Source organism: Beta vulgaris, chromosome 7 (genome assembly GCF_026745355.1).
Source record: "Beta vulgaris subsp. vulgaris cultivar EL10 chromosome 7, EL10.2, whole genome shotgun sequence".
NCBI classification, from domain to species: Eukaryota; Viridiplantae; Streptophyta; class Magnoliopsida; order Caryophyllales; family Amaranthaceae; genus Beta; species Beta vulgaris.
Window position 1 is genome coordinate 52,081,186 of NC_079208.1, and position 11,992 is coordinate 52,093,177.

The 11,992-nt window shown below is 34.5% G+C and overlaps 1 protein-coding gene across 1 annotated transcript; it reads right to left on the bottom strand.

Annotated features, from left to right (window-relative positions):
- Positions 1 to 986: 986 nt before the first annotated feature.
- LOC125491680 (uncharacterized) lies at positions 987 to 1,711 on the bottom strand. The gene has a single exon (XM_048633769.2). The coding sequence runs from the start codon at positions 1,539 to 1,541 to the stop codon at positions 1,032 to 1,034; it is 510 nt and encodes a 169-aa protein (XP_048489726.2). The 5' UTR covers positions 1,542 to 1,711; the 3' UTR covers positions 987 to 1,031.
- Between the last annotated feature and the right edge of the window lie 10,281 nt (positions 1,712 to 11,992).

The window sequence follows — 11,992 nt, forward strand, 5'->3', positions numbered from 1 at the left end:
AGGTTGAGATCCCAAGAATAATCCACATATATGAGTGTAAGTTTTGCCTCATATTGAACATGAGGAGAGGAATGAACGATTTAATACGTTTGAGGAATTATTCCTATTGCTAATTGGTTATAGAATGGAATCTTCTTTGATCTTGTAAGCTGTCCAAATTCTCCTCCATTAATGGGTGCGGCCAAGCCGTCTCACGATTTACTAACTTTAATATGGTATCAGAGCCCAAGTTAGGTCTGAATATTCTTGAGTTGATCGATTGATTTGTTTTTTTACCGACATTGAAAAATCTGCCTGTGCTTACTTTCCACTACGTGATTGAATTTATTCAAGATCTAACGTTTATTTAACATTGAAAAAAGGAGTTTGAAATAAAAGTTAGTGCATTTAAGGGCCAATAAGATCATGTATGTTAGAGTAATCCAATTCATTTTACAACTTTAAAAGCTCAAATAATTACAACACGTTCAGATGAAGGCAAATAAATTTGCATGTATTATATTCTATACATGAAACTAACGAGAATATATCCTCAAATACAAAAGTGCTACATCATGTTTGAGATTTAAATTCTAAAAGTTATTAAAAAAATTCTAAAATTTCAGCAACTTTGTACCAAAATGACCTTTGTGGCTGAGAAAAAATCACCAAGCAACATTTTCTCTCAATACCAATAATAGTAGGTTGCAAACTTGCAATCACCTACCTGATTTAGTTCGATGATCACATTTCATTCAGAGTGTATTACGCTTGAAACGTAACAATTTTTCACTGTTCACGTATGCTTTACTTTGACAATATTTTATACAAATACTAGCTTTTAACCCGTGCAAAAATGCACGGGAAGTTTATTTTTTGAGATAATTGTGTACATCAAATGTAATATCTGTAAATATTGTTGCAACATATTTTGAAGCACTTAAAGTTCGCATGGAATATAAATCATGAAAATCTGAGGTAAAAAAAATACATGTCAACAAAGTGGATGAAAATAAAAATTAATTATTGAGTAACATTAATAATAAGAGTATTTAACCAACATTCTGAAATACTTCTTTGTACACTACGTTCGTGGTAACATTTGATGTTCCACGTTCTTTATCAACTATTAAAATTTTCAAACCCTTCTTGCTAGTAACTCTTGATACGGCCACATAAAATTGTCTGTAGCTGAAAACAGACCGAGGAAGATATAGGCCAACATGCGAAAGTGATTGTCCTTGACTTTTATTGATTGTCATTAAGCACACAACCAAAGGGAATTGTCTCCGTTGGAACTTGATGGGAAATTTTGTTGAGTCTGACGAAGTCAGCGTCATTCGTGGAATGAAGACCTTATTGCCCAAATTACTACCAGATACCACAATAGCCTCTATAATGCGATCGCATAAATGCTTAACGACCAATCTTGTGCCATTACATAGCCCAGAACTTTGATCAATATTCCTTAGGAGCATCACTGGTGCTCCAACCTTCAGTCGTATACTATGGTTTGGTAATCCTCCGCATTTAATTGTATTTAGGAACTCTGTTGAATACATCTCATGAATTCCAAAATTTCCTTCCTCCACTGAAATTGCATCTGAACTCAAGTAAGTTCTTTCTTCACCTGGCAATTGAGATAACACGTGATCGTTAACCGTCTCAGCAATTTCATTGGTTGGAGCAAGAATAGCTCTTTCTTGAAAATAACTTGGTTCCCAAATGTGATCCGCTATGTCGGATATGTGCTTTCTACTATTGTCGCAATAGGGTCATGTCCCCCATCTACAAACATTTCATGGGGTATTTCAATATCGGCCTCACCATCATTTGGCCCTCCAACTTAGCCATCTCCAACATTGAGTATCCATTATGAAAATTCTCTAATTTCATCAACATTTTAATTACTTGAACCTGTTGTAAGGCGCATGTTCTTTGTCAGCCTAAGTACTCGGCAAAAGTCCCATAAGTAAGAACTATTTATTGCTGAGAAGACAATGTCTTGTCTGCTTCCTTTAGGCACCACGGGTAATATTTTTCTTAAATCACCAGCAAAAACTACAACCTTGCCACCAAATGTGATATCTTGATTTGCAGGATTCACAAACTGCATAACATCCTTTAAACTCCTATCTAGAGCTTCAAAGCAGTATTTATGCATCATGGGAGCTTCATCCCATATGATTAACTTTGTCTTCATAAGGAGTCTGGTTGATTCCGAGCCTGGCTTAATGCCAACACATGTTGACTTCTCAGCAACATTTAACGGGAGTCCAAACCTAGAATGAGTAGTTCTTCCTCGCGCGCAGAAGTAATAAAGAAGCTATTCCGCTTGATGCGACTGGCAAAATGGTATCTCCTTTACGCCTTAATGAGGCACACAACAATCTCCAAAGATACGTCTTACTTGTTCCTCTGTATCCATATACAAAGAACACCCCTCCTTTTCCTCGTGATACAGCTGACATAATTTCATTGTAAATTCCACGTTGCTCAGTTGTTAATCCTTGAAACAGTCGCTGGAACTCCTCTTCTAACTTCCCTCGGTCATAGGAAAGCTCGTCCATTATCATTTTGTTTTGCCCGTCTTCTATGATAAGATCATTAGGATATGGCATTTCGCTGAATTTACGTAATGTGCTGCCATTGCTTTGTAGCTTAGCTTCAATGTCTGCTAGCGCAAAGTTTTGCAGTTTTTTTTCCACATCATCAAACTTTACAATCTATATTTACTCAGATATTATATCTATTTTTTTATATAGTGACTTTTTTTTAATAAATAACATGAATTAGCATAGATCCATACGATTTTAGTGTGGGCCAAGTCCATATAATTTTTTTACACATTTGAATATCTGAAGTGGTAAGTTCTTTCCTTTAGTAAAAAGAGTGAAATGGAAGCTAGTAAAATAGTGTTTATTTAAAGATTAACTTTGATTGTAAAAGTTATATTTTCTTATATTTGGACACAATCAAAATGCTTCAAATTTATTATTCTCCATAAATAAGTATACCACTTTACTATAATGATGCTTCAAACAATTTGGCCCTTGGTTATAAAATAATGCTCTAAGTCCACTATGTGTTCTAACTTATTAATAAAAAATATCATAAATCTCTCTTATTACAACTACATACATCATCTTCTCCATAAATTGATTCTAAATCTCTCTCTACATACAATCTCTATCTTATTACAACCCACGCCTAGATGATTCTAAAACTTATTAGAACCAAAACTATCTTATTACCGATTATTGCATACAACTTATCTACGTTTTTTTAGCAAATCTCTCTTAGCTACATTTTTTTTATACTTTAAACCTACAAATTATCCATCAAAATTATACTCAAAGTCATCGATTTTTGCATCAACAACAAATATAAAACTCATGCATGTGGGTTTCATGAAGAAATTAAGCCTTTGATCTCCATGTTCTTTGCATTTGAAGCATGGTTACTATAATTCCTTGATACAACCAAGGTGTAGAATCATTCGATCTACAAAGTGAAGAAGATTTAAAGACCGCATGCAAAACCGCAAATATATGGAGTTGGATTTTTTTTTTTGAGGGGAATATATGGAGTTGGATTGATATGGAGTTTGAAGAAATTTTCTAAATGGGTCAATATAGATTGAAATCATTTGGTAAGTTCATTTAAAATTTTTTTGCTTTTGACTAATTATGATGAAATTGAACTGATTTTATGTTTCCATATATATATATATATATATATATATATATATATATATATAATATATATATATATTATATATATATACTAAAATGAGTCATATACTCCCTCTGTTTCCTAAAGATCTTCCCACTTACTGTTCCTACAGATACCAAGGAAAATCAAGTTGTGTGGGGCATGGTGTGAGTAAAGTAGGAGAGAGAAAGGGGTTAAGATAAATAAACAAATAAAAGGGGTTAAAGTAGGAGAGAGAAAGGAAGTAAAATTGAATTAATAATGTAATGGTGGACCATATGATAGTGACATGAGGGGGTAAATAGGGAAATTTGTTTTGCCAAATAAGGAATAAAGTAAAAGAGGGAAGATCTTTTGGAAACACCCTTAAACGGAAAGAGGGAAGATCTTTAGGAAACGGAGGGAGTAATTCTTAAAATTGATAATAGTGAGTGAGAAAAATCAATAATATAAGCTAAGGTTGGAATGAAATAGTCAATATGCCAATGTATTGAAAATTTTGTAATTTATTACAATTAGTGAGTGAGAAATTTATTGAAAAAATTAAGATTCTAAGTTTTAACAGTTAGTGAAAATTAATTCAATATATTAGTATAACTGTCAATTAGGAATTTAAAAATTACCCATCAAATAAAAAAATTTAGAATTAAGATTATTGAAATAAGGATGATTACTACCGGTGAGTGACACAATAATTTTAAAGTTAGTAAAAAATAAATAGACAATATAAGTTTGTTCCATTGTTAAACATTTAGGGTTTTATGAATTTAAATTTTTTGTAGTAAACTTCATCTTTTTTGTTTTTGTTTACGGTAACGCCATTTTGTTTTTGTGCTAACATGGTAGTTTTATTTTTTTTTATTTGAGATTCATTTGAATTTTTTTTTTCGTGTAAAGAAAGAAGTGGAAGAAAATCAGTTTATATTAGGGTGTGATTACATGAACATCTTATATAATAACATTTATTTTTTTGATAAGTTACATAAATGGTAATGTAAAATGGTAAGTTTTATCAATATTAATATTGTTTACTATTAGTTTGCAACTGTGCCGTAAATAATATGATTGTAAAGCAATTCCATTTGTTGAGTTAAACTTACCAAATTTATAAGATTGTAATTGATCCATTGTACACGTGGCACTAAAAGAATAAGAATAAGTATAGTGATGACATGTGGCAAAATGAGCATTAGCTTGACACATAAGCCAATTGAACCTTGTTTTATATATATATATAGATTCTCTGGCCAAAATGAAAAATCTTCTATTGGAAGCTAGTGAATGGTGCCTTAGCCACCAGAGTAAACCTTAGGAGAAAGAAAATCCTAAGCGAGACTCCTTGTACTCTCTGCGGACAGGAAGAGGAGTCGGATACTCATCTATTCAAAGATTGTGAGATAACAAAGAGAATATGGGCCTCCTCAGACTTAGGAATCATAAATATGGATAATTGCAGAGAACCAATCGAGAAATGGTCCAGAAATTGGTTATGGTACTTTATGATGGACGAGAAAACATGCCAAGACTGAACGTTTGAGTTTGTAGGGATAGTATGGAGTATTTGGCTTTTCAAGAATGGTATTGCCTTTAATCCAAGTATAAAGGTAGATCCAAAGGAAGTATTTAGCATCCTTAAAATTTGGAAACAAAGGGACGGGGAAGGAACAAGAATGATTAACAATAAAGAAGGTCAAGAGAAGAACTGTCCGTTACACCGAAGAAAAGAGCCTCTCCTCTGGAGCTATAACTGGACAGATCAAGTAGTTTGCTACACTCTTCTTGTAGATGGAGCTTTGGAAGCTAAGAGTAACAAAATCAAACCTAGTGATCCAGGAACAACACCTTATAGATGGGTATTACAAAGTAGGAATGAGGATGTAGACAAAGGAGGACACACTATCAATGCAAGCTCAACATGACCAAGCAGAAGCCTTAGCAATATAGTACTTTAGCCTAAAGGAGATGTTAAAACGGAATATTAAAGCTCTGGACATCTAGACAGATTCTAAAACAATAGTTGACGGTCTTCGAGATGAGAACAAAACTTTATCCTCCACAAAAAGTATCTCCTTAGAAATCAAATGTTTAGCAAAATGCTTCAAGACCATTAGGTTTTGCAAAGTAGAAAGAGTTAAAATAGTAAAAGCCCACTCAATTGCTATTGCTACTAAAGCAAGGAAGGAGGATATTAGGATGTAACTTTATTTGTGTATCTTGAATATCTATTAGGGGTGTGCAAAAATATCCGATCCGAAATATCCGATCCGAAAATCCGCCGATCCGATCCGAAATTTCGGATATCCGATCCGATTTTAAGATTTCGGATATTTCGGATCGGATACCCGAAAAAAATTTCGGGTTTTCGGATCGGATACGGATCGGGATTTTTCAAAAAATTCAACGGACCCGATCCGAAAATCCGGTGATCCGATCCGAAAACCCGCTATCCGATCCGAAAACCCGGTGATCCGATCCGAAAATTTCGGATCGGATTCGGGTCGCAATTTCCCCGATCCGAAATTTTCGGATCGGATCCGATCCGATATCCGACTTTGAACACCCCCGGCCCCCTAATATCTATATTGCTGCCAAAAAAAATAAAGATACTAAAAGTAAGTAGATCAAAACTCCTTATCGAACTCTGTAGAATTTAGTTAACTCTGCCTAAAAATGACTAGAGTCAAAGAAATCAATAGCGAAATATATTTTTTGAGATCCCTGGACATATTAATATTTGGCGTCATGGGGAGTCTGCCTACAACTTTGTCAAAGAAAACATTTATAACTTTTATCATGTTCCTAAGGGCTGAGGGGGAATAGTATTATCAATTAAACCCAAGTATCTTTCTCATGATAATAAATCTACTACTTTTGAAACTTCATTATGCCAAGATAATTGAATTGTCAAGTACCTATTAGTGTGATGTCAAGTGTCAACTTCATATATATAGGGAAAAGTCTAACAACTTGTTTGGAAAGATACAAAAGAATACGCAGTAATTACACGACACATTCTAATATGAACTTCTAAAATAAGGAACAAACAAAAAAAATCGTCTATTGTTTGAGTTTATTCCATTCACTATTAGTAGTTAATTACATACCTTTAATTGTCATCCTGCTGCTAATGAAAAAAAATGCAATATCTTTTATTAATTAACAAGTTTTTCATCAAGTTTTATTACGAAATTATTTCTTCCAAGATCATATATAAAGTCTAACTCCTCATTAATAACTAAATCAGGAAGTATTCTTCGTATATAAAGAGATGTTCACATGGTATCTACCTATAATTATCAGAGTTATGAATGATTGGCGTACATTAATATTCCTCCAAAATTAAGCTAAGCTTTGTCCTATTATGTTCAATTGTCTGTGCGCGCAGTGTTGGAGTATATGATCGATAATGACTATTAGGCATTAGCCCTTACTTACGCACTAATTAACTTTTAAGAAATTAATTAACTTAATAATACCCTAATACCTTTTTAATTGTAGATATTCTCTTCGCTTTGAGAATGTCTGATATCTTTTTTATCTAGAAATATGTCCAGGTCGTTGGAGGAACAATCAAGAGTTGGTAGGGCAGTTGTTTTCAACCCTGTGTCTATAATACAAGTCTATTGTCTATACCTTTCGACAAGTAGTGCAACTATATAGGAGTAATATTACTATTATATTAATGTAAAGTTGAAAATAAATGATAATGAAGTTGCGTATTATGAAATAATTTCATGGCAGTAGCCGTTAGGAGATGGCAGTGTAACACATAGTCCTATTAATGGCCCCTTGTTGGACGCATATAGCAAGCAAGTGATTGCATATGGAATCTTACTCAATTATTTGTTAATGGAGCGAGGACCCCTTCAATTTCTATTGTTCGAACGAAATTAATTTGGAGAGCCCTTTGGAAATTTCAACGTGAGATTCATTTTTTTTGGAAGCGAGCATGATGTTGATGGTTGACCCTTAAACGGCCCTATTACGATGTTTAGCAACTTGCGCAGTTCCATCTTTATATCATTTTATATAATTTAAAACTTTGTGGACGTAAACTAACCTAGTTCATAAAATCTATCAAAATATGATATTTTATCTCGTCTATATTGGTCCAAACGACGCCAATTATATTATAGTGTGTATGTTTTATATTTACTGAGTGATTAAACGATCATATTATTGAACAAATTTTCCTAATTAATTTGGTGCCAAAATATAGTAAATAAAAGGGATTAAATCATTTTGTTCATATCAAACACTAAAATCGTTGTAAATTATACATTGAGGGTGTATTTTTTTCAACTTCATTAAATAAGATTCACGTCTAATAAATCAAATAATTTCTTGTTATTTCCAATAATCTTTAATAATTTAGTTGCAATTAGTTCTACTTCTATTAATTAATTACTTCTAATACTTGTTTTATTGAAAATAGTAGACTTTGTATCACATAAGCCACCATCACATTATAGATCAAAAGCTTTCGACCGGATCCCCCTAAAAACCGTACGTGCGGGTCTTCACGCATGCAACTCACGCCATTCGAGGTGGATCAATTCAGCATTCCTATGGACATGTAGTCAAATTAATTGCGACTGCTCAACCTCGAAAGAAAAACAAAAATCAAATCAGAAACATGAGAGAGATTTGCTTAAGGAAACAATATTCTTCTATAGTGTTAGGACATATGGAAAACTACAAGCGGGAGAGTTATGAAAGTAGATGTTGAATCATTTTTTTTACATCACGGAAAACGTACAAGAAAATTTAAGGAAAAGGAATAAAAGGGACTTGGTCAAGACGACAAGCATTTGCTAGATCATGAGCTTCGATCTTGAATTTGGGCCCGAGACACCTTAATAATGCAACACCAATTGAATGTGTGTCCCACGACTTTGATGTCCTTGACTAACCAAGAGACATAAAATGTCCTGGTTGTGGGGATTATTCAAGTAAATAAAGAGTAACTTCGAAACTGTATAAACCGAGACCTTTTGATAGCCATTTTCTTTTGCGCAATTTAACGCAGTTAAACAAGCTTGAAGTTCCATTAGAAAAGCAGAGGATGCAAAGAGACTTCGACCTTGACCCCACAGAGGGTAGGTACTATTCAAAGCTACTACCCAAGTTATACTCCCCAATTTTGTTTACTTTTGCCAAGAGCAATAAATTTGAATGTGAATCTCAGGAAGTCCCCATAAAGTTTTGTCAATATTTGCAATAGTGAAACGCTGGGGGAGATCAAGGCTTCTTATTTGAAGAAGTAGAGCCTAAATCGCGATTGATAAAAATCACATGTCGTCATGGTCTGTTGTGCTTCCTGTCACACAGTTTCTGAAGACGAAGACTTTTGCATTGTGTGTACACCAAATCCCCGGAGGGTTGCAATGAAGGTAGGCAGTCGAGAACTCGGCAGGCCATCCTATTTAAGAAAGAGCATAAGCCATGTCATGATCCATTCCCATATAGGGGTGTGGAAGCATTAATCGTGGAGAAGACGTCAAATGGGTAGTCGTACCAAGCTCTAGAGGCCAAATAGCACGTACATTCTGAACATGTTGGGAGTCTTCAGAGAGGATGGAGCGCAGAGGACAGAGGTCGAAGGAAATCATACCTCGATGGTGGAGATTAGCCATAACTTGTGGAGAACACGCTAAGTGGAGAGCACAACAATGCTGCTGTGCCAGAGTTTTCACATGAAGAGTTTCCAATCTGGCATGATGTTCAAACCCTATAGGAGACAAAAGAATTTGTGGCCCTTCGGCGTTGTCATGTTATTGATTTCATTTTGTAGGAGAAGAAAGTTGTAGTCAGATTTCGTAGTATACTCACAAGAGGGGTGAAAACACCAGCACTGGGCGGTCCAATTGAGAAATAAACGAGGAGTGCTCAATGGTCGCAATTTGTCGCCACAACCACAGTTGCTGATGTACTTTACCCCAACCGCTAAAGTAGATGTTGGATACTTGGATCTATTGTTTTTGCCAAATTAAAATTAAAAAAAATAAGAATCAAGATATATTACAAATAAAGTTTACATAAGGATCAGAAAGTAGGAAACCTTTTTAAAGCTAAATTAAGAAGTATAAACCTTGATCTCGTGAAAATTTGACTCTATTTTTCACTATAATAGACCTCAATGACTATTTTTACAAAAACCTATATACATTGGAACACTCGGGTAACTCCACTAAACTTAATCCTTAGTACGAACAATTTCCAGTAGTAGAATTTTTGCTTATTGCTGCGGTGAAATTGCTGCAGTTTTACCTATACGCAGCAATAAATCACGTCAAAAGAAAAGGTTAAATAAAAAATACACCTATTATTGTGGTTCCCAAGCAAAACCGCAACAATAGATGTCAACGGGAAAAAATTTCAAATTTAATTGATTGTTTGCCAGTTCTATTGCTGCGGTTTCTGGCCGAAGTCGCAGTAATAGATTAAAATATATTACTAATAATATTTGAACCTATTGATGCGGTTCCTAAAACAACTGCATCAATAGACTATGATTTAATAAAACACGCGTAGTTAGGGTTCTTGCTCCCTCATTTTTTACTTCTCTCATCTCGCCGTTTTCTCTCACCATTATTCCTCTTATCTCTTCTCTCAACCTCTCACTTTCCTCTCAACCTCTCATTTCTCCTCTCATATCCTTTTATCTCTTAGCACCTTCAATCTCTTCGCTCAACGTAAGTCGTTCGAACGAACCCTCGCCACTCCTTTCTCTCTCCACCTCGAGATTTCTTCTTCGTCAGCCGTTCCAATCGAAAACTCACCAGACAAAGACGAAGACTCCTCAATATTTCTCATTCTTTGTCGGCCGTTCATATCGAAGACTCGACCGTTCTTGTTCATCGATTGGGCCCTTAAGCCTCTCGCCGCCATCATTTCGGCCTTTGTTCGCCGCCTCCGACGAGTTTGGTGATGAGTTACATATGCAATGAGTTATCATATGCGATGAGTTACATCAGTTTAGTGCTCATCTTGAATTAGGATTTTGATTTCTTTTATCTTTTCTTGTTTCAGCAATTTAAGCAATTAGATCTTTTTTTTTGGGTGAAGGTAGATTTGGTTTTTTCAGTTCATGTGAGCTATTTTTTTTTTTTAGGAAGTTTAGTTTTATAGTCATTTATTTTATTGAAGAATTGATTTTATGGTATCTGTTATTTCAACAAAAAATATTAATTGTAAAATTTAGTTATAAGTTTAAGAATATCGTTCTATATAATATATGAATGTAATGATGTAAGTTCGTGTTTTACTTAAGTGTTTTTTCGGCACTCTCTCTCATTGTATATGAATATCAAAGATCTAATTTTTTTGGAGCTTTAGATATTGCTGCGATTATCCCTAAACGCAACAATAGAATTTATTTTTTTTATTAAAAAACATAACCCATTGTTGCGGTTTTGGGTAGGAACTGCAACAATAGGTAATTATCTATTATTGCGCCCTTAATTGTTGCGCGGTATTAAAAAAATACCTATTGTTGCGATTTTGGGTAGGAACGGCAGCAATAGGTAATTATCTATTATTGTTCCCTTAATTGTTGCGCAGTCAAAATTGCAGCAATAGATCACTTAATGGCTGTCGCAATTTAATGTTTTTCCATTAGTGTTCCTTGTACTATGCTCAGTTGCTCACTCTCGATTCTAAGGCTTTTCTCTATCTCAAATACGAAAGGTCAGTCGTCACTCATCAATTCTCCATAATATCAAACTAATATTTTCTCTTTTCAGATTTACTCAAGAGAATTAAATACGTAATAAGTAGTAGTTACACTCCAATTAAACTTTGTTTAATAAAAAGGAGAGATTTTCTCAACTTTAAAATTGGAACTTCAATTCTCACTAGTCATTAGGGGTACTTCGAAGGAGGGGATCTTCTTACCCATCTCTTCCCGCTCCCTAATTGTCTATCCTACTAACACAAGTCGAGGACTCGACGTGACTTACAAGAGATTTCAGAATGATAAAATACTTGTCTTACCTGCCAAAAAAAACGTTATAGTTAGTATTTTTTTTTTCTTTTGACTCATAAGAGGAGAAAATCCAAGGCAATTTTTTTTAAAAAAAGAACATAACACACAACAAAATAAACCTAAGGAGGAATTAGGTGCGAGAAAGCCACCCATTCGGAATCATCATCTATATACTTAGGGATGGCAGTGTGATGGATCAAGTCAGAGACCCGCCCCCTCCCCTCCCAACTGGGTGGGGATGGATCTAGGTTTAGCGGGGATGCCTAGGGAATGGGGATGAAAATCGTACCTGCAATGGGTGGTGGAGCGCGT

Bases quoted from the DNA above. Each gene is read 5' to 3' on its own strand.
- LOC125491680 (XM_048633769.2), bottom strand. From the start codon at position 1,541: ATGTATTCAACAGAGTTCCTAAATACAATTAAATGCGGAGGATTACCA.